Source organism: Nerophis ophidion, linkage group LG05, assembly GCF_033978795.1.
Source record: "Nerophis ophidion isolate RoL-2023_Sa linkage group LG05, RoL_Noph_v1.0, whole genome shotgun sequence".
Classification (NCBI taxonomy): Eukaryota; Metazoa; Chordata; class Actinopteri; order Syngnathiformes; family Syngnathidae; genus Nerophis; species Nerophis ophidion.
Genome location: NC_084615.1, coordinates 57,766,059 through 57,790,348, shown reverse-complemented (window position 1 = coordinate 57,790,348; position 24,290 = coordinate 57,766,059). Strand labels below are relative to the sequence as shown.

The 24,290-nt window shown below is 39.5% G+C and overlaps 1 protein-coding gene across 1 annotated transcript in view; it reads right to left on the bottom strand.

Annotated features, from left to right (window-relative positions):
* Window positions 1–23,677, bottom strand: part of LOC133553411 (tectonic-1-like) — a 28,240-nt gene extending 4,563 nt beyond the window's left edge. The window contains exons 1-13 of the mRNA XM_061901573.1: window positions 23,358–23,677; window positions 19,493–19,610; window positions 18,493–18,626; window positions 18,257–18,402; window positions 18,046–18,148; window positions 15,341–15,453; window positions 4,725–4,745; window positions 3,811–3,945; window positions 3,609–3,734; window positions 2,374–2,462; window positions 2,170–2,301; window positions 1,934–2,087; window positions 882–1,013 (exon numbers count right to left, since the gene is read on the bottom strand). Coding sequence (XP_061757557.1) covers window positions 882–1,013; window positions 1,934–2,087; window positions 2,170–2,301; window positions 2,374–2,462; window positions 3,609–3,734; window positions 3,811–3,945; window positions 4,725–4,745; window positions 15,341–15,453; window positions 18,046–18,148; window positions 18,257–18,402; window positions 18,493–18,626; window positions 19,493–19,610; window positions 23,358–23,613 — 1,659 coding nt within the window. The 5' untranslated portion in view covers window positions 23,614–23,677. The remainder of the gene's footprint in view (window positions 1–881; window positions 1,014–1,933; window positions 2,088–2,169; window positions 2,302–2,373; window positions 2,463–3,608; window positions 3,735–3,810; window positions 3,946–4,724; window positions 4,746–15,340; window positions 15,454–18,045; window positions 18,149–18,256; window positions 18,403–18,492; window positions 18,627–19,492; window positions 19,611–23,357) is intronic.
* Between the last annotated feature and the right edge of the window lie 613 nt (window positions 23,678–24,290).

The following is a 24,290-nucleotide window of genomic DNA, read 5'->3' as shown; positions in this document are numbered from 1 at the left end:
TGGACACTACATTCCACCGAATGATACGCAAACAAACAGACTACTGTATTTTTTTATATGTAATGGTTAAGCATATGATAACTGATATTTACAGTGTAGTCTTATTTATGCTATTAATATGACGACATGTCATGTTCGTATCCACACTTTTACAATTTATCATTTGTTCTCTGTATCATGTGTGTTCCTTCTTCCTCTTCTCCTTCTTATGTTTTTATGGCGGTTGGCAAGCAACTTTCTGGTGTGCATTACCGCCACCTACTGTAATGGAGTGTGGACCGAGATGGATCCCTACTCCTATATTCTTTTATTTTACACAGTGTTTTTTAAATGTGTATATTGCTTTATGTCCTATGCGTTCTGAATTCAATCCTAATATATCTTCCACTACTGACCTAATATTTTCTTTCGCCAACTTACTTTCCAGTATTTCCCTTTCTCTATTGTATTTCCTACAATGTATTAAAACATGGCCAACACTCACACAGTCATGTAGTATGTTTCCCTATCAATTTCAATGAACTATTTAGATATATATGTATGTACTAATCTTATTCTAGTAATGTCTTCTTCGTATCATGAGTGAAGAATGAAATCATAATTTAATTAATGTAATGTCTTTATTTTGACTTTGTGGTTTATTTTGGAGTGTTTCTATTGTTTTAAACTAAGAGTTTGTATAATGTAACTATGGAGGAGCAACTGCGATACAGATGGCTTCGCTGCACGCTTGCCTGTGTTTGGATTGGAGTATTGATTATCCGCACAATCCTCCTCACCATGCTAACACGCAAATGCGTGGACACACACACAGCAGCCCAAATGTAACCCTGCTTTATATAGTGTAAGTATGAGTAAATATTTTTTAAAGTATTACTTACCAAACTGCTGCTGTTGGTTTGGATAACTTGTTTGACGCCTACAATCTGAGCTTGTGGATTTAACAAGAGTCCATATTTAGTCCATTCAATCTGTAAATCAAGTGACAAGGGGATACTGCAAAGCTGGGAATCCTGCAAATGAAATCAAATTCACTCTCATAACTGTATCTTGTATACTGCACAGTACTTTCCAAAGCTCTTGGGCCACTAAGTAAACCATTAGTAGTACCATGATGGACTGACGTGATCACACCAATTATTCACATCCATACTTGTTCAATGGGCCCATCACTTCTATACCGATGTAACACTGCAATTTCTATGACTATGCATAGTCTTATTTGGAACCATTCTAAATGTGTATGTTGTGCAAACTTGACACTATTAATAATTACTTGCAAGAGAAGCCATCACAATAATTTAGGGTGCACTGGCCCTGGGAACATATTCCACACCTCCAGCACAGCAAGTTTGACTGAAACAGTATGTTACTCTTCACTCCTCGATTGGAGGATGTGGTCTAAGGACTGACACAATTATATGCACACAAACAATGCAGCAGTCATAGAATTATTGCAGTGTGATTGCTCCTCTCAAACTCTTAATGATAATTGACACACTTGTTCAGCTGTGACGATTTGTGATATAAACATGTGTTTTTTAATTTTTGTGGTAGTTCTTCTTGTAAGTCATTCATGACATCAGCCTTCTTGCACAATATGAATAACATGTAACACAAATAATCAGTGTGAATGCAGACCAGTGGTGGCCACGAGAGAAAAGGGGAATCATCACGTTTGAATGAACTAATTAGTCTAACTTAGGTCAAACGTTTTGTGAGTGACTTAAATTCATTCTTTAAACAAACATTTTACATGTCTGTTATACTGTATACTGAAAAAATAAGCAATATTTGCTGTGATTACAAAGAGAAGCAAAGGTACTTATGTCACTCCCTAAATGTTTGGCCATGACTTTATGAACTTGTTGATTATTATTGATAATATTATTTTTGGGCCTCTGATATGCTGCCAGCTTCAAAGTGTGCTTACCTTGAGATGGTAGGTGTGTTGGATGGGTACCCAGTCAAGTGCATTTTCTAATGGAGAGTTTCCAAATGCGGCAACAAACTGGGGATAGTTTTGTCCTTGCAGAACATCAAGAATGATTTGGGAAACAAGAGAGCAGTTGGTTGCATCCTCCAGCCTGTAGAAGAGCACACATCTTGTACATGTACTGCATATACCAGTATCTTGACACTAAAGGCTTTATGGCCCGGACGTCCTACCTTAATGTGCAGCCAGATGTTGATTCCACACCAAACAGGACAGAAGAGCGCTGCTGTGGACTGCTCAAACAGTTGTGGTGTGATGAGCTCTGAGGAATGGACAGTGTATCTCCAAGGTTTCTCACAATTCCTGTGGGCACAACTGTCAAGGAAACACTAGTTTTTTAGGACAATTGTAAGATTGCTCATGCCAATAAAGGATATTCAGAAGTTGCTCGACCAGACAGAAGAGGCTGTCCCTTCAAATAACCTGGATTCCCACTGTTCTGGTAGGCCATGTTCTCATGTTTCTCCTGTGGAGGAGAGGACAGCAAATAACTGAAATTATCACATGAAATATACAGCATCATCAGCCGGTGCATTATTAATATTAAGTCCATCCATCCATCCATCCATCCATCCATCCAACCATCCATTTTCTACCGCTTGTACCTTCTTTTTTTTTTTTTTTTTTTATAGCGCTTTTCTAGCAACTAGATACTCAAAGCGCTCACAAAGAAGTGAGATCCCATCATTGACACACCTAGTGTGTCTGTGACAATCATTGGTACTTTAATTTTAACTTAATTAACTACACATTTACACCCGGTGGTGGTAAGCTACATTTTGTATCCACAGCTGCCCTGGGGTAGACTAACAGAAGCGTGGCTGCCTCCGACTACCACCTATCATACATTTTTGACCGTGTGTCCAGACTTGAATTTGAGTGTCTAATATATATGTAAGGACATTCAAAACATGCTTTATGTGTTCTTAAATAATGCCAGAGCACATGACTGATAGCTGTCAAATATTGACAAGGCTTATGTGAAAAGAGCTGCATGTGTTCTAATTGGCTCACAACTGTTCTTAAATTTGCATTTAGAATAAATTAAACAAATATATGTAAATAAAAGAAACAAACTGGTGGACATAAACATGATGTTTTGTTGTCTCGCATTAATTATTTGTGCAAATACTGAATGGCCCAGTCTTTTTTTCAGAATCAGTATCCATTTGATACTGGCCAAATTTACTGGATCAAATATTGGGAAAATATATATAAAAAGATCCAAAAGCCCAAACCATTATGTTTCCTTCAGCATTATGTGCCGTACTGTGAAGTCGAACACAAACATGTGGCAAAGTAGATAGTTCCTTAACTGTGCAGGTGTTCTACTTTCAAGTAAAAATGCTATATTTAACAAATAAAAAGCACAACTTCAGTCATGTACTAAGTTCTTTAACAGAAGCAGAAATGTTTGAAAATTGAGTCTTTTTCCCAAGTCAAAGTACATGGATACAAATGATCACTATAACAAAAAAGAAGGGCTAATGTATCTGACTGGTATTGATCATTTTAGCAGACATAAAATGTAGTATTGGTATTCGTATCAGACATGGAAACAGTAAAAGTAAAAGGTAAGTATAGTAAATGGTAAGAATGAAGTGGATGATACCTGAAGAAATGTGAGAGTAAACTCCTGCTCCAGAGACAGTGATGTTGCATGAAGGTGTGCTAGGAGCAGTTGCACAGCAGCCTTCATTACTTGACCTGCAGCACTGTACGTCACCATGTACGCAACCTGACACAAACAACATGTACATCCTTTTCAACATACTGTATATTCAGTAAGGGTCAAATCGTAGTGTTGCTCTTACCTTCAGGACAACATTAGCACATACGTTCTGATCAATCAGATGTGGATTAATGTCTTCCTCTTCATTAAGGTTGATTTCATTTTGAGTGCCAGCTAAAGATTGCAAGACAACTGAAGATGTCTCCACAGGTACAACCTAACAATCACACACAAACCACAGACATGTTTGGAAAATGCAAACTTCTTTGACTGAGGGACGCATGTAAAAATGCATTTTAGTAATTCAGCCCTAAAACAGTGGTGTTGTCCAAAGGGCAGCCTGGGGACCATTTGCGGCCCACAGATAATTTTTAACGGCCCCTGGCACATTCGAAAAACACTATTATTGAAATTGTAAAAAGTGGATAAAATAGCAAACAGGAGTAATATAAAAAAGAAATCTGAACACAAAGATGGCATGCAATATGTTTATAGCTTTAAAAAATTGAATTTTTTTTTGAAATAAAACATTTCAAAATGGCACTCGGATCATTAGATTTTTCAAAATGCGGTCCTCAGTGAAACAAGTTTGAGCACCCCTGCCTTAGAGACAGAGATACCAAGCATCAGTGCTGATTGACATAACAAGTGGTACTCATTGTCCTTAAGACAGGAAGCATGAACAACATACGTAAACTGGAAGACGAACAGAAAGTCAGCCATTTTGGTTAGCGGGTGCCATTCAGTGGGGATATGGGCAATTAGTTCTTTGTTTGGAGTCTAATCTTCGAATGCTCTCTATGTTTAATTGTTTTTGTAGATTATAACATGGTCCAATCAAAAACCATCTGCAGTTGGACACCTTGTATTAATGTATATTTTTTACAAAGTATAATTCATTTCACACATATTTTGAATCCAGTTATCTATCCAAACTAAGGACAGTAGCAGGTTATTCTTTGCATCAACTTTTGACCACAAAGGAGGCGTACTTACTTCGGCACCCTCATTCTTGTGCTGCAATGACAAGACAGATACAATTGTTGCAAGAGTGAAACTATTTCTCACATAAAAACATTACTAAGTCATTGTAAATGGTATGTATTTGTTAAAACTTGCAGTAGTTGCAATAAACCAACTAAACCAATCTATGTCAGCGCTCAAGTTGTGTATTATTACGATCACTCATTTGTTAAACTGGCCATGTGTTGAAAGTTTGTACATATAAATATAAATAGATGGATACAATACAAGCATGACAACTATAGGGTACTCAAGTCAAATGTTTGTACGTAAGAGTTGTGCATAGGTGTGCATTTTTTAACATCTTGTACACTGACTGCACAATTAGTACATAGGTGAGTACATCTTCTACTTATAATTATGCACGTTGTGCACGTAATCTGCAAGGTATTTTGTATTCCAGCATTTATTGTGTGTAATCAGGAAGGGTGTGGCTCATTTAATGAACACCCACATTAGGGTGTGCATGAATACTGTTCATTGACTCGGTAAATGTGACAGGAAACAGAATCCATCAAAAGGAGAAGTCAACCGTAAAGAAATAGTTGTCAAATGGATGCAACAACGTTTGCAACAGCTCAACTATTGAGAAGTGAACATTTGAAAGTAAAACATTCTGTTGCAAACAGTCAACAGTTACAAGACATAGAAATACAAGATAAACCACAAAAAAGTACTATTCATTATTCATCAGCATACTCCTGTACTGCAAACTTCAGTAGAGTTGTAGCCTTAGTTTTATCTTGGATCCTGATTTGGTTCACTTTGCTACAGTCAGGAAACAAAATGCAACAAAAATGCTTGGCTTTTGTGTAAACATTTTTAATCAAACGTAAAAAAGATGGCAACTGCTGGCAGGTAATTATTTAATAAATGTAATTCTCAGATTAAAAAAAATAATAATAATATGAAATATGTTATTTTATGTTTCTCTTAAGTGAAGTGAAAGGATGTAGACAAGTACAACAGTATGTGTTTAAAGAGTGTAAATGATTAGATTATTTTATTTGTCATAAAGTACATTCTTGGTTGAAGTTCAGTATTAATAGTTCCATAAAAGTGTCTTTACAACTTTACAAAAATATTATTAAAAAAGCAGAAGAATAGATGTGTGTATCAGTGAATATCTATTTCTAATACTGGGGAAGAATACAAAAAATTGCATGTTGTGCTGTTACAACAGCAAAAGGCAAAAGTAATATTGGTGTGAATGTTCTGAGGTAGAGCTGTCACGGAAGAAAATGTGTTCCCCCAAGGGCCGGACTGGAAAAATCGTGGCATGATAACTTAAAAATTCAACCACGACAATTTAAAGGGGCTGTTTGCAACTTCTTCACAGTAACATTTTTCAAAGCAAACTATCTAACAAGAACACTACAGGCAAGCTTCTTTTACAAGTGGTGGTTTAACAGAACACATTTGTTTGACAATTTTCTATACTTTTAACAATTACAAAGTTTATGTGATAAACATTTTTACTGGCCCGAATAAAATAATTTGTGTTTACCGCAGACACTCAACCGGTGTCGTCAATACGTATGTGCACGGAGTGCATGCAAACTTAAAAAAGCAGTTAAAGAGAAGCAACAGACACTGTGCAGCCATGTTGTTGTTATGATAGAATATACATTCAATGACAGCTAATGTTGGCTATCAAAATTGCTATTATTAACTAAGCTAACGCGCGTGCATGTGTTACCTATATACGTGTTTACGTCATTACGTACAAGAAGCCGTAAGAGGGCGGGATATACTGACTAAAATATATTGGAAAGTTGGAGCACTCTCGGCATCTGTGTAAATGCTGCAAACAGTCCCTTTAAGAATATATTCTGTGTTTCTGTGTGGCCCAATATAAAACAAGCACATTCTGAAAATGTACATATCATCCTCTTAACAAAACAGTTCAAGTTAGTCAACAAATTGTGAGGGAAAAATTGGTGCATGAAGAACGCAATGAATTTAGACTTGGTCTCTGCGTATCTACAAAGCCATTAAATTGTAAAACACATGCTATCTGGGATTGAACAAAATACAAAATAAATGATGAATAAAAACTCTTCTAGGTATCAAATAAACAATTTGTCATTTCCACATATTAATTCTGTGAAAATTCAACAAACTGAGATAGAAACTATTCAATAGGGTTGAGTTACTCCCTGCCTTGTAGGCATCACTGTGTATTGATAGAAAATAAAAACTGTGCAATGCATGAACAATTTCAACAAAACAAACGTATGAACGTTAGAAACTAACAGTATTGCAGTAAATCGCACACTCTTTCTTTAAATTTCTACAGAAGACAATTTTCAAACAACTATTTATTAAGGTGCAGTGTCTCATGCAATGTTTTAAGTGGGGTTACCAATTGTATATTTTACTCCGGAATCCTGGCACCTTTTAGCTTTCACAAGTGCATCAATATCAATATATACAGTGGGGCAAAAACGTATTTAGTCAGCCACCGATTGTGCAAGTTCTCCCACTTAAAATGATGACAAAGGTCTGTAATTTTCACCTTAGGTACACTTCAACTGTGGGAGACAGAATGAAAAAAAAAATCCAGGAATTCACATTGTAGGAATTTTAAATAATTTATTTGTAAATTATGGTGGAAAATAAGTATTTGGTCACTTCACACAAGGAAGATCTCTGGCTCTCACAGACCTGTAACTTCTTCTTTAAGAAGCTCTTCTGTCCTCCACTCGTTACCTGTATTAATGGCACTTGTTTGAACCCGTTACCTGTATAAAAGACACCTGTCCACAGCCTCAAACAGTCAGACTCCAAACTCCACTATGGCCAAGACCAAAGAGCTGTCGAAGGACACCAGGAAAAGAATTGTAGACCTGCACCAGACTGGGAAGAGTAAATCTACAATAGGCAAGCAGCTTGGTGTGAAAAAATCAACTGTGGGAGCAATTATCAGAAAATGGAAAACATACAAGACCACTGATAATCTCCCTACACGCAAGATCTCATCCCGTGGGGTCAAAATGATCATGAGAACGGTGAGCAAAAATCCCAGAACCACACGGGGAGACCTGGTGAATGACCTGCAGAGAGCTGGGACCAAAGTAACAAAGGTTACCATCAGTAACACACTACGCCGACAGGGAATCAAATCCTGCAGTGCCAGACGTGTCCCCCTGCTTAAGCCAGTGCATGTCCAGGCCCGTCTGAAGTTTTCCAGAGAGCACATGGATTATACAGCAGAGGATTGGGAGAATGTCATGTGGTCAGATGAAACCAAAATAGAACTTTTTGGTATAAACTCAACTCGTCATGTTTGAAGGAAGAAGAATACTTAGTTGCAATCCCAAGAACACAATACCTACTGTGAAGCGTTGGGGTGGAAACATCATGCTTTGGGGCTGTTTTTCTGCTAAGGGACAGGACGATTGATCCGTGTTAAAGAAAAAATGAATGTGGCCATGTATCGTGAGATTTTGAGCCAAAACCTTCCATCGGTGAGAGCTTTGAATGGTTGACCAAATACTTATTTTCCACCATAATTTACAAATAAATTCTTTAAAATTCCTACAATGTGAATTCCTGGATTTTTTTTCACATTCTGTCTCTCACAGTTGAAGTGTATCTATGATGAAAATTACAGACTTCTGTCATCATTTTAAGTGGGAGAACTTGCACAATCGGTGGCTGACTAAATACTTTTTGCCCTACTGTAAAGCTGCACCACGCCCCCACCTCGGCTCTTCAGACCATCTATCTGTGATGCTAATTCTTGCATACAAGCCCCTGCTGATCAGGAAGCAAGCTACAGGGAAGCAGGTGAGGACTTGGCCAGAGGGAGCAATGTCAGCATTACAAGACTGCTTCGAAACCACAGACTGGGACATGTTTCAAGCAGCCGCCCCTGAAAATCACCATATGTGTGGAGGAGTATGCAGAGTCTGTGTCTGCATACATTCAGAAGTGCATGGAGGATGTCAGTGTGATCAAGAACATCCCCACACGGGCCAACAAGAAACACTGGATGAAAAGTGAGGTACGTGCAATGCTGAAGGATCGGAACAAGGCTTTCAAGTCCGGCAACATGGTGGCATTAAAATCAGCTAGAGCTAACCTGAACCGTGCCATTAAGGTTGCAAAGCGTGTTCACTGTCAGAAAGTGCAGGACTTCTTCGAGAACCCTACAAACACTAGACGAATGTGGCAGGGCATACAAGTCATCACGGACTATAAAGCTGCCCCTCTGTCCCTATGACAACAGTATCAGCTTCCTAAATGACCTTAACAACTACTTTGCAAGGTTTGAAGGACTTAACACCACTCTGGCGAGAAAATCCATCCCTCGCCCTGATGAGCAGCCGCTCAACCTGAATATAGCGGATGCCTGGAAAACCCTGAGGAGAGTAAACCCCCGGAAAGCACCGGGACCTGATGACATTCCGGGCAAGGTGCTTAAGGGATGTGCAGACCAGCTGACTGGGGTTCTCACAGACATCTTCAAAATCTCGCTGACCCAGGCTGTGGTACCATCATGCTTTAAGGCGGCCACAATCATCCCAGTGCCTAAAAAAAACCTAATCTCCTCCCTCAATGATTACCACCCCGTTGCACTCACCCCCATCATAATGAAGGGCTTCGAGAGGCTGGTAAAGGAATATATTGTCTCCAGACTTCCCCCCACATTCAACCCATACCAGTTTGCTTATCGCCCTAACCGCTCCACAGAGGACGCCATCTCCTCTGCACTCCACCTGAGCTTAGAACATCTGGAAGGAAAGGACACACACATGTGGATGTTGTTCCTGGACTTCAACTCAGCATTCGACACCGTCATCCCGCAGCACTTGGTTAGCAAACTGGCCCCCCCTGGATTCAGTACTCCCCTATGCAACTGGCTGCTTGACTTCCTCACAGACAGACCCCATCTGTGAGAGTGGGCAACAACACCTCCAGTGCCATCTCCCTGAGCACCGGCTCCCCCCAGGGCGGCGTCCTGAGTCCGCTGCTGTTCACGTTGATGACTCCTGACCGCTGCGCCAGGTCCACTACTAACCACATTGTGAAGTATGTGGACGACACGACAGTGGTGGGCCTAATCTGTGACAACAATGACATGGACTACAGGGAGGATGTGAAACATCTGGTTGACTGGTGCAGAACCAACAACCTGGTCCTGAATGTCAACAAGACCAAGGAGATCATCGTTGACTTCAGGAAGCACCAGTACAGCCACGCTCCACTCTACATCAACGGTACAGCAGTGGAGATGGTAAGCAACACCAAGTTCCTGGGGGTGCACATAACTGACAAAATAACCTGGTCCCTACACACCGGAGCTCTTGTAAAAAGAGCTCAGCAGCGCATGCACTTTTTGCGTTGGATGAAAAAAGCACAGCTCCCTCCCTTCATCTTCACCACATTCCACAGAGGCACTATAAAGAGCCTGCTGACCAACAGCATCTCTGTCTGGACTGGAGCCTGCAATGCCTCAGACTGAAAGTCTCTCCAAAGAGTGGTGAAGACGGCGGAAAATATCATCAGGACTCCTCTTCCTCCTATCCAGGAGATCGCAAAAAGACGCTGCCTGACCAGGGCTCAGAAATCTGCAAAGACTCCTCCCACCCCTACCAAGGACTGTTTTCACTGCTGGACAATATAACATACATCCATAAATGTGGACGCATGTGAAAAAGAGAATATATTTATCTGTACAGTAATCTATTTATGTATTCATATATATTTATATATATGTATTTATTTTATATATATATATATTTATTTAATTATATATGCACCTTATTGCTTTTTTTTATCCTGCACGCATGTAAAAAAGTGCAATATATTTATCTGTACAGTAATCTATTTATTTATATATATTTATTTATTTTATATATATATTTATATATTATTTATATATATTTATTTAATTATATATGCACCTTATTGCTTTTTTTATCCTGCACTACCATGAGCTTATGTAACGAAATGTTGTTCTTATCTGTGCAGTAAAGTTCAAATTTGAATGACAATAAAAAGGAAGTCTAAGTCTAAGTCTAATATCAGGTGTGGAGTGGCAGACACTTTCAGGATGTTATTCAAGTGCCTGTGCATGAGCCTTTACTGTGTACGGAACATAATTGCTATAGAGACATCCACTGGACACACTGAGAACAGCAGTTTCTTTCATTTATAAATTAAACTCATTTTTACTCTTTGCGAACTCATCTTGCGGTCTGGATTGAACCCGTTTGACATCACTGCTTTAACACATTACATTTTTTACAGTGTCATGCCGCTATTATTCCCCTTTTGATGTGAACAGTGCACCTCCAAAAATTCTAACCTCACATTATCACCGACAAACTGCAGACTGTAGAGCTGTGACTGATTGGGAGCAGCCAGTAGAATAAAAAAAGAGTGAGGTTACACGTGGAAGAGTTCTAGCTCAGGAAGATAACTAGTTCAACCAGAGTTGTGTTTGCTCACAAAGACGCTCGCTCTCCCTTGTGTTTTGGCAGGACATTGTTATGTTGTCAACCTTTTAAAGAACTAAACAGGATCAAGATAGTGTTTCGGCTTAGTGGCCACTAATCAATTAGCCATCTCTAATTTGATCTATTTCTGTTGAAATGACTGTTCATCTGGAAAGTATTTCCAGTGCTTCACTCTTTCCACATTTTGTTGTGTTACTGCCTAATTCCATGATAGAATGAATTCAAATTTGTCCTTAAAATTCTGCACACATTGTAACATAATGACAATGAGAAAACCTTTTTTTATTAGAATGTTTTGCAAATTTATCACAAATAGAAAAAAACTTTGAAATTACATGTACATAAGTATTCATAGCCTTTGCGAAATACAAACCCCGTTTCCATATGAGTTGGGAAATTGTGTTAGATGTACATATAAACGGAATACAATAATTTGCAAATAATTTTCAACCCATATTCAATTGAATATGCTACAAAGACAAAATATTTGATGTTCAAACTGATAAACATTTTTTTGTGTGCAAATAATCATTGACTTTGGAATTTGATGCCAGCAACACGTGACAAAGAAGTTGGTAAAGGTGGCAATAAATACTGATAAAGTTGAGGAATGCTCATCAAACACTTATATGGAACATCCCACAGGTGTGCAGGCTAATTGAGAACATTTGGGTGCCATGATTGGGTATAAAAGCAGCTTCCATGAAATGCTAAGTAATTCACAAACAAGGATGGGGTGAGCAAATTGTCGAACAGTTTTAGAACAACATTTCTCAACAAGCTAATGCAAGGAATTTAGGGATTTTTCCATCTACGGTCGGTAAAATCATCAAAAAGTTCAGAGAATCTGGAAAAATCACTGCAAGTAAGCGATGATATTATGGACTTTTGATCCCTCAGGCGGTACTGCATCAAAAACCGACATCAGTGTGTAAAGGATATCATCACATGGGCTCAGGAACACTTCATAAAACCACTGTCAGTAACTACAGTTGGTCGCTACATCTGTAAGTGCAAGTTAAGACTCTACTATGCAAAGCCAAACCCATTTATCAACAATATCCTGAAACGCCGCCGGCTTCGCTGGGCCCGAGCTCACCTAAGATGGACTGATGCAAAGTGGAAAGGTGTGAAGTGAAGTGAATTATATTTATATAGCGCTTTTTTCTCTAGTGACTCAAAGCGCTTTACATAGTGAAACCCAATAACAAATTTTTACATTTAAACCGGTGTGGGTGGCACTGGGAGCAGGTGGGTAAAGTGTCTTGCCCAAGGACACAACGGCAGTAACTCGGATGGCGGAAGCGGGGATCGAACCTGCAACCCTCAAGTAGCTGGCACGGCCGCTGAACCAACCGAGCTATTCCGCCCCTGTGAACTGTGGTCTGACGAGTCCACATTTCAAATTACCGTATTTCCTTGAATTGCCGCAGGGCATATAGTATGCGCCTGCCTTGAATTACTCCGGGGTCAAACTTGCTTCCCAAAATAATTAGCGCATGCTTAGTATTACCGCCTGGTCAAACTTGTGACGTCACGAGTGACACTTCCCCTGTCATCATTTTCAAAATGGAGAAGGCTGATTTCAATACCGGTAATTTGAAATCACATAAAGGGAAAAAGATTAAGAGCTTTTCTGTAGGAATTAAGGTCCAAGCTTAAATCACACTAAAATTTTTACTGCATACCTTTGGTAAGTGCCAGAGTGAGAAGAGGTTTTAAAATAATTAGCGCATGCTTACTTTTACCGCATGTTTTTGATAAGCGCAGGAATGAGAAGAGGTTTTAAATTAATTAGCGCCCCGGCGGCAATTCAAAGAAATACGGTATATTTGGAAACAGAGGATGTGGTGTCCTCCAGAACAAAGAGGAAAATAACCATTCGGATTGTTGTAGGCGCAAAGTTCAAAGGCCAGCATCTGTGATGGTATGGGGGTGTATTAGTGCCCAAGGCATGGGTAACTTACACATCTGTGAAGGCACCATTAATGCTGAAAGGTCCATACAGATTTTGGAGCAACATATGTTGTCATCCAAGCAAAGTTATCATGAACGCCTCCGCTTATTTCAGCAAGTGTTACAACAGCGTGGCTTCGTAAAAAAAAGTGCGGGTACTTTTCTGGCCCGCCTGCAGTCCAGACCAGTCTCCCATCAGAAATGTGTAGCGCGTTATGAAGCGTAAAATACAACAGCGGGGAGCCCAGACTGTTGAACGACTGAAGCTCTACATAAAATAAGAATGGGAAAGAATTCCCCTTTCAAAGCTTCAACAATTAGTTTCCTCAGTTCCCAAACGTTTATTAAGTGTTGTTAAAAAAAAGGTGATGTAACACAGTGGTGAACATGCCCTTTCCCAACTACTTTGGCACGTGTTGCAGCCATGAAATTCTAAGATAATTATTATTTGCAAAAAAAAAAAAAAGTTTATGAGTTTGAACATCAAATATCTTTTCTTTGTAGTTCATTCAATTGAATATGGGTTGAAAAGGATTTGCAAATCATTTTATTCCGTTTGTATTTACATCTAACACAATTTCCCAACTCATTTGGAAACAGGGTTTGTACTTTGTTGATGCACCTTTGGCAGCAATCACAGCCTCAAGTCTTTTGAATACAATGCCACAAGCTTGGCACACCTATCTCTGGGCAGTTTATCCCATTCCTCTTTGCAACACCTCTCAAGCTCCATCAGATTGAATGGGACACGTCTGTGCGCAGTTATTTTCAGATCTCGCCAGAGACCTTGAATTGGATTCAAGTCTGGGCCAATAAAGGACATTTACATAGTTGTCCTGAAGCCAGTCCTTTGATACATTTCTTAGGGTTTTTGTCCTACTAAAAATTAACTTTTGCCCCAGTATGAGTTCAAGAGCCTTCTGGAGTCGGTTTTAATCTAGGGTGTCTCTGTACATTACTGCATTTATCTTTCCGTCTATCCTAACTAGTCTACAAGTTTCTGTCGCTGAGAAACATCCCCACCGCATGAAGTTGCCACCGCAATGTTTCACTGTAGAGATCGTATCGGCCTGGTGATTAGCGGTGCCTGGTTTCCTCCAAAAATTACGCCTGGCATTCCCACTAAAAAGTTAAATCTTTGTCTCATCAGACAAGAGATTTCTGTTTTTCATGGTATAAGATTCTTTCAGGTTGGATTTTGGCAATTTTTTACAAGGGAATGCTTTCTCTCTGGTCACTCTATCATACAGGCCTGATTGGTGGATTGCTGCAGAGATGGTTGTCCTTCAGTAAAGTTCCCCTCTCTCCACAGAGGAATGCTGTTACGCTGACAGAGTGACTATCGGGTTCTTGGTCACCTCCCTGACTAAGGCCATTCTCATCCAACCGCTCAGTTTGGACAGCCGGCCAGCTCAAGCAAGAGTCTTGGTGATTCCAAACTTCTTTCATTTAGGGATGACATTGGCGACTGTACTAATTGAGATCTTCAAGGAAGCAGTTACTTTTCTGTACCCTTCCCCAGATTTGTGCCCCGAGACGATCCTGTCTCAGAGGTCTACAGACAATTTATTCTACTTCAATCTTGGTTTCCGCCGTGCACTGTCAAGTGTGGGACCTAATATATAGAAATGTGTGTGCATTTCCAAATCATGTCCAACCAACTGAATTTACCACAGGTGGACTACAATTAAGCCGTGCCAACTTACGAGTTAGAAGGCATTAAAAAAATCAAAATTCAGAATGATTGTGAACTATTCCAACAAATAGTGGAGTTCCCCTTTAAGCTGACCCACATGTAAAAAAGCAAGCCTCAGCAGGAGGATGCCGGCTGGAAGGTTGTTGAAAATGGACCGCTGCTAAAGGTTTGGTTTCCATTTGTTGAAAATTCTCTAGTAATGAGCTAATGCTAGCAAGTAAAACCTGATCTTTTTAGGCGAATCTTACCACAATTACTGTGGCATTTGCTACACGATCTAGCGGCCCGCGGCCTCGTAATTTATATTTTGTTCCCAACTTAAAGCATAACGAAAAGCCTAGAGACAACTTATATCTCAAAATACAAGTAGGTTAGGGTAATCATAAGTTAAGGGAACACTATACACATGTATTTGTGCATGTTTTTGACAGCAACCACAGAGTGATTATGTTGCTGCAGTTTGTACTTACAGCAAAAAGACTGATCTTAGTATATGTGTCTGCTTTAAGGGCTGGTAGAGAAATGCAGTCTTTCTCCAGGTCCACTCGCCGAGAACAGTGACTTCTCATGTCCACTAGAAATGCTGTGAAAGCAAGGAAAAGTAGTCATAAAATTAAATCCATCTTCTTGCAGTAAAATTTTGATAGGTAATAACAAATGATGAGTCTATTCTAAAGTCTATTCTACCCATTCAGACACAGAGCATGAAGGACAATTTGTTCTTCTCTGGGTCCCAGGAACAAACTGAGGAGGATACTGAAATAACTCTTAGGGATTTGTTTCAAATACCTCTACAGTATATAACTCCATAACAAAGCAATGAAAACATCACCCTTTATAAAATACACCAAATTAGACAATAAAAGACAAGACAGACGGTGGCCAAGACCCATTGTGGCGATATGTGATTTGTTAGATTATTGTAGCAAATATACATTTAAATGTACTCCATATCAATCAATCAATCAATCAATGTTTACTTATATAGCCCTAAATCACTAGTGTCTCAAAGGGCTGCACAAACCACCACGACATCCTCGGTAGGCCCACATAAGGGCAAGGAAAACTCACACCCAGTGGGACATCGGTGACAATAATGACCCAGTGGGACGTCGGTGACAATGATGACTATGAGAACCTTAGAGATATAGTTTTAATCTCATACTGTTTGATTAAACAAGACACAAGCTGTCTGTCTTTTCGGTCTTCCAACCAGCCACTCCACTCTTATTCATTTTTGGAAACATGATGGCGCTGCAAGACTGTGTTCTAATCTGTAACCCAAACTTTTGAATAATATTACATAAATAAATGGGTTGTATAGCGCTTTTCTACCTTCGAGGTACTCAAAGCACTTTGACACTACTTCCACATTTACCCATTCACACACAAATTCACACACTGATGGCGGGAGCTGCCATGCAAAGCGCTAACCAGCACCCATCAGGAGCAAGGGTGAAGTGTCTTGCTCAGGACACAACGAACGTGACCAGGTTGGTACTAGGTGGGGATTGAACCAGGGACCCTGGGGTTGCGCACGGCCACTCTACCACTGCACCACGCCGTCCCTATAGTCATCCTATAGTTTAAAACAGATACACAACTTCCTTTTATCAACCCAACCAATGGCTCTATTCGGGCATCTCTCGATGGCTTTGTTATGTTATATATGGATTTTTTTTTTTTTTTCTTGGATTCACCCCCACCTTTGGAAGGACTTGTATGGCCATGAAAGGTCTCACGGGACCCAATGTTTCATGGACTATAAGAAGAAAGATGAATTATTGACCAAGGTTCACTCCCTTTGGCAGAAGCTGGCATTGGGGGTTTTGCGAGATTGAGACCATCCATCCATCCATTTTCTACCGCTTATCCCAATATTCTGCAGTGTATTCAGTTCAAGACCCCCCCCCCTCTTTTTTATTTATTATGACCTCCTAGAAACACGTGTTCTACTAAACCACAGCTGAAACTCGGGGGACTGAGCTTTTCATTCCTGCCCCTTCCTCTGGAACTCTTTCTTACCCATCCACACATTTCACAAAGTCAAAACCTTCAAAAGCTACCACTTTAAAACTGATTTTAATACTAAACCAATCATATTACAATATATGTGCGTTATTTGATATTGATATACTCTTGTAATGTTACCTCGTTATTACGATTACATTGGAAGTGTTTTTGAACACTTAAAAGTGCTATAGAAACAACATACATTAATATTAATATTATTAAAGAGGTTGCGAATTGTCGGGGTGTACACCACCTTCCGCCCGAATGCAGCTGAGATAGGCTCCAGCACCCTCCGCGACCCCGAAAGGGACAAGCGGTAGAAAATGGATAGGTGGATGATTATTATAGAAGACTCATTTGTTTCTCTGCTCTGTACCAAACCAGAATATGAACCATGCTGTGTTTAGCTTATTTAGTCCTGTTTTACCTTGCATATATATATACTAGACTTTACCACTGGACCAAAAGCTGCCTTGTAAAAATATACAGTATCATCTAAACACGCACATGCTTGTACAGTTACATGTGTGTGTGTGTTAGCTTGATAATCCATCTATCTAGGTGTCGGTGATTCAGTCTCTGTACTTTGTTTTTTATTGAATATGACTGAAAAATCATTTACCATGAGACCAAAGAAAGTTGTGAGAGCCAGCACTTTTATAAAGAAGTTAACTAACATTACTGGATTCAAGAAATAACTCGTACACGGGTGGCGTCTCTGTTGCTCCCTCTTAAATCCCTCCATCTCCTCTCATTGCCGTGTTTGTCAACATGAGTGTTCAATAAAAGGAACAGTGATTCAATTCATCATTTATATATATATTTCACATTGATGTCTGCACGTAAAACTATCAATTCTCTATAAGAGATTTTTAGCTTCATATTATTGTCTTTCTGGAACCCATTAATTGGATTACCAGTATTTCTTCTATTGGGTTTTCACACAATTCGGTTTGTGGTGAACCTTTGGAACAAATAACCAACACAACTACGACTGTAAAATATAAGAGGGAACAATCGCTGGTGATAAGTGACAACGACACCATTAGTTTAACAATATTTTGTTTAGTATAGTGCTGGTGTTATTATAACTGAAATTAAATGGAATCATGTTTGATTTGTTGAGAGAGAACATGTACATTGTGTGAAGAGTATTACTTGCCTGCAGGACTGTGGTCAACACAATCAACAGTAACACTGGAAGCTGGCAGCCAAAGTATTCCTCTTTGTCCATCTTCTTTAGCGCTCACAATTACATCTCCGTACTGAAACATGAACATGAAAAATCATGTAATCTTCAACAATATGGATTAATCTGTAAAAGGTCAAGGCAGAAAAAGCTCAGCATTGACACATACTTGAAACATACTTGCCTGATAAAAGTTGTCTGTCACAGCAGTGGAGATCTGAGCGCTATCCTCCAGTGAGCTAAAAACAAAACGTTTAAATTGTTTGAAGAGCAAGTCAAAGTTTGTGTCCACTGGAAGAACTGGAGCCAGAAAAGAAAATCCATCAACTCCTAAGAAAAACAATGAATAAGAAACTTGACACACTTGGATGGGAAGTACAATAATTAATTTCATAAACATGTAGATGGTTGTATTCTTACGATTCTGTGACTGAATGCAGAAAGTGTGATAATAGGTGTCCTTGTGGACAGATGACCGTAGCTGGGAGTATCCGTCCTTGGTGTAATGTAAAGAATAGGATGCTGAATCATCGCTGCACAAATGCTTGTTGCCACTGGAAACAAAACAAAAAGAAAGTTAAAACATCTTCTCAGATATGTTTCATGGCCTGTTTGCACTTTTTTACAAACTGCTATGCTTCATATAACATTTCCTTTTTCAGTCATAGATCTGTTATCTACAAGCACTATTTGTTGCATTTTTTGTATGAAAAGTGCCTTATAAATAAAGTTTTAGTGATTGAAAGAATATTTACAATTAGTGTCACACGAGATCAGGAGTGTTCAAACTTTTTGCTGCTACAGTGAAAATGTGCCAATAAATCACAGGCCAGAACAACACCATGAGTTGAGAGTTTAGCCCCAAACCACCATTTATAACGTAGAGGAGTTCACCATGTTAAATAAATGGCAACTGATTAGCTTTGCAAACATATGCTATCAATGATTGTGAAAAAGGTTAGTATTAATAATATATTTGTAGACAATTTGAGAAACCACCAATGAGTAGGCAAAACGTGTAATGAAAGAAACACTTGTAAGTCAAATTCATTTTATGTTTCTTATGATGATTCATTTCTTATGACACAAGAAAAATAACTCAGTTCTATTCATGCACAAACACTACTTTTGTGTCATGCCAATTATGCAAATTAGAAGATAATTCTACAGCAACCCACCTCTGCAATCTAACGCCACAGGTACATTCTAGTCCCGTGGAACAAACTGTCAAAGAGTATTAATTACTTTATCAGCCCAATCTTCCTTCTAACACAAACACACAAACGCGCACACGCACGCACGCACGCACGCACATACACACACACACAAATGTGACTGTTGAAGGTCAAACATGTACAAGCACACACATGTTGCGTGTAAAGAGGGGGAAACACTACTGGCGTATGAGATGACCACTTGCCTGATGGTCGGAAGTGAGCAGGCGGTGAACAAGGCCACGTCTTTATGACACTCTATGTCACAGCAACAGTTGATGTCACATAAATTCTCGTGTTCATCACAGGAACACACACTGCCAACTAGAACATGCAAACATATCAACATGAAATCAGAACTACTACAAAGACACACTTTAAACACACATGTAGTATTGTAGTACATCCTGAGAATTTCCCCCAGCGATCAATAAAGTACTTTCTATTCTATTTTAACATCCTCTGCAGTCGATATTTGGGTGTTTTGCATAACAAGGCTATTTTTGACTGAAATGTGGAATAGTGACAAAACAAATCAATAAACTCAAGAGTATGCTGTTTCTCAGAAGGATGTACTATTATTGTAAATAAACTGTATCTGGATGTACTTGATTTACGCATTCCCATGTGACACGGTGATTTATATCAGTGTCACATACAATAGAAATGTAATCCATCCATCCATCTATTTTCTACCGCTTTTCCCTTTCAGGGTTGCGGGGGGTGCTGGAGCCTATCTCAGCGGCATTCGGGCGGAAGGTTTCATATTGTTCACATTTAATTCATATAATCAAACACACTAGAACAAATTAGATGTACCAAAAACATGCTGTGAGATTGTGAGCACACTGTACTTATTTTATTGGTGCCTGCCCTGATAGCGCAAAGCCACCCCATTAGCTTCTTTAGTTGCACAGGGTGCAACTACTACCAGTACTGCACTACTAATACTCTAACTGGGTGTTTGATTGAGACCAAATCCCGTACACATGTTCTTAAAAGTTTAAAAGTTAAATTACCAATGATTGTCACACACACACACTAGGTGTGGTGAAATTAACCTCTGCATTTGACCCATCCCCTTGTTCACACCGTAGGAGGTGAGGGGAGCAGTGAGCAGCAGCGGTGGCCGCGCACGTGAATCATTTGGTGATTTAACCCCCAATTGTAACCCTTGATGCTCACTGCATGGGTCCCATTTTCATTGTCTTTGGTATGACTCAGCCGGGGTTTGAACTCACGACCCACCGATCTCAGGACAGACACTCTAACCTGCCTTAAAAAGACAGGACCATGAGAATACACACAGATGGCCATTCTGGTCTGTTGCTAAAATTTTGTGTATACCTTTTCCATTTTAGTTTGTTAATTGTTTGGCCCAAATCTTCTTTCATTACGTTCTAATGCAAGTCGTGTCTTGTTTTATTTGAGTGGTGGACCGCAAAGGGCAGCGCTCCATAGCCGTACTTTGAGCAAATCTAGTTAAAATGGTTTCTACAAAGCTCACCACATTTTCGAACTGAAAGCATCATCCATCCATTTCCTACCGATTGTCCCCTTCAAGGTCACGGAGGGTGCTTATTCAAACAAATATCCTAAAACGTTATTCATGTGGTATAAAACAATGAAACAGTTATGCTAGTAAGTCCAACACACAATGTAAGTTAAAGTTTTCCTTATCCAGAGTTGTACTCCTTGTTTCAAATATTGAATATTGAGTTTGCCAAATCAAATACTACTGTCATTTTGTTTTGATTGATTGAGACTTTTATTAATAGATTGCACAGTACAGTACTTATTCCGTACAATTGACCACTAAATAGTAACACCCGAATATGTTTTTCAACTTGTTTAAGTCAGGATCCACGTTAATCAATTCATGGTACAAATATATACTATAAGCATGATACAGTCATCACACAAGTTAATCAGTATATACATTGAATTATTTACAATCCGGGGGGTAGCATGTGGAGGGGGTTGGGGCGGGGGGTTAGGTTTGGTTGATATCAGCGCTTCAGTCATCAACAATCATATCATCTGAGAAATGGACATTGAAACAGTGAGGGTCTGACTTCGTAAGATATGTACAGCAAGCGGTGAACATATTGAGCTCAGAAAGCATAAGAACAAGTATATACATTTGATTATTTACAATCCCGGGAGGTGGGATGTAGTGGGGGGAGGGTGTTAGTCAAGGGTTGTTGTTGCCTGGAGGTGTTCTTTTAGTGCGGTTTTGAAGGAGGATAGAGATGCACTTTCTTTTTTACCTGTTGGGAGTGCATTCCATATTGATGTGGCATAGAAGGAGAGTAAGTGAAGACCTTTGTTAGATCGGAATCTGGGTTTAACGTGGTTTGTGGAGTTCCCCCTAGTGTTGTGGCTATGGCGGTCATTTACATTATGGAAGTAGTTTGACATGTATTACGGTATCAGGGAGGTGTAACAATTTTTTTAGACTAGGATCAGTGTGAGTTGTTTTACTCTGTCCTCCACCCATACTTGTCAACCCTCTCGGAATTTCTCAGAGACTCCCAAAATTCAGCGCCTCTCCGGAAAACCTCCCGGAAGAAATTTTTACTCCCGGAAATCTCCCGAAATTCACGCCCCCTCCAGTTCCATGCGGACATTAGTGGGGACAGCCTGTTTTCACGTCCGCTTTCCTGTTATACAAACCGCTTGCCTGCCCAATCACGTTACAACCTCTACGGATTTTTAATAAAAAACTGCACACACAAGGAGACGAAGCAGAAGAACGAGGAAGTTATAGCCATGGCGACGCCGTCTGTAATAGAGTGATTCTATGTTGTCTGTTGCCATCTCCTGGTGAATGTTGGTTATAGCGTTATGGGGTTGCTTTTTGATTGGCCAACGATTTACGTGGTGTTGTGCACCTGACGGCAAGTGACTCTCGCCAGTACGGCACGCAAATGGCAGAACAAAGGTTACTCAAATAGTGAAAGGTAAGTGTTTTTTTTTTTTTTTTAATAACCAGCAAGCACAGTACGGTTAGTAGAACAAGTGTGTTTTTATTACTGTGTATTTGATAGGTGCCGTCTAAAATTCAACTATTTATTTTATTTATATATATAATAAAATAAATATATATAGCTAGAATTAATTGAAAGTCAAGTATTTCATATATATGAAATATGTATATGAAATACTCAAGTTGGTGAATTATACTCGCCCCCCTCTTACCCCCGCCCCCCGCCCAAACCACGCCCCAACCGCGCCTCTTCTTCCCCTACCCCCAACTCCCGAAATCTGAGGTCTAGAGCAGTGGTCCCCAACCATTTTGTAGCTGCAGACCGGTCAACACTTGATAATTTGTCCCGTGGCCCGTCGTGGGGAGGGGTGTGTGTGTGATTATTTTTTCTTTTCTTTTCTTTGTCATGAAAAAAGGAGTTTTTTTGGGTTGGTGCACTAATTGTAAATGTATATTGTGTTTTTTATGTTGATTTAATAAAAAAAAAAAATATATATATATATATATATATTAAAAAATTATTTTGCGGCCTGTTACCAATCGAGGCGCGGCCCGGTACTGGTCCGCGGCCTGGTGGTTGGGGACCACTGGTCTAGAGGTTGGCAAGTATGCCTCCACCCTGAGCCAGCCCACTTTGTAGAAGTGGGTAGGAGTGAGGTGTGATCTGGGGTGGAGGTCTAGAAGTAACCTGACTAGCTTGTACTGGGATGTTTGGAGTCTAGATTTGAGGGTTTTGAAGGTGCTGGGGTACCAGGAGTTGGAAGCGTAATCGAAAAAGGGTTGAATGAGAGTTCCCGCTAGAATCTTCATGGTGCTTTTGTTGACCAGAGAGGAGATTCTGTCGAGAAATCTTCTTTGCTGGTTGACTTTTTTGATGACTTTGGTTGCCATTTTATCACAGGAAAGATTAGCCTCTAGAATGGAACTTAGGTAGGTGACCTCATCTTTCCTGGTGATAACAATGTCACCCACTTTTATAGTGAAGTCACTGACTTTCTCAAGGTTAATTTGGGACCCAAAGAGGATGTATTCCGTGTTGTGTGTGTTTACATGTTAAAAGTTGAACTGAAATGTTTCATTACCATCCGTGACGGGGGTTGGTAGACGCCCGGAGACAGCCAGAGGATCCCAACCAGCAACACTAGTTACCGACTCTCCAACCAGAGCGTCAGGAATGGTGCTGGTTTCCGTGACGTTCGAGGTCAAATTATAAAAAGTCTCATTCTCGGAGAAAACTGTCGTGAGGTTGAAGTTGTAAGAAGTTGTATTTTCATTTGAGGCAACAGCAGTAAATAATATAAATAGTAGAAGCCACATGATAGCAACACAAGCCGCCATGTTTGTTTAGTCGTTACTATGGTTTAAATCTCTCTTTTCCTCTTTTCCGCCTCCTTCTTCTTCTTCGTTGCTTTTACGGTAGGTTGCAACGAGTGTCAAGATGACTACCGCGACTTACAGTAATGGAGTGTGTGTAAAAGCAACCATGACACCTTTACATTAGCGGTTCATTTAAAAAATAAATACATTATTATTGTTGATTGATTATATAACTCTGTTATATAATCTATACAACAGAGTTATATAATTTAAAAAAATATATTTTTCTATGCTACTTAAAGGGTGTTGCTGTGGTATAACTTCTTACTGTTAGCCTTTTTTTTTTTTGTATTACATGTATTATATAACTCTGTTACATAATACATGTGGCATAGCTCGGTTGGAAGAGTGGCCGTGCCAGCAACTTGAGGATTGCAGGTTCGATTCCCGCTTCCGCCATCCTAGTCAATGCCGTTGTGTCCTTGGGGCAACACACTTTACCCACCTCCTCCCAGTGCCACCAACACTGGTTTAAATGTAACTTAGATATTGGGTTTCACTATGTAAAGCGCTTTGAGCCACTTGAGAAAAGCGCTATATAAATATAATTCATTTCACTTCACAAAATCTTTCATATAATCCATGACAAATTTAAATATTTTCTAGTTTTCTAATTGTTAGTATGTATAAAAGCAAAC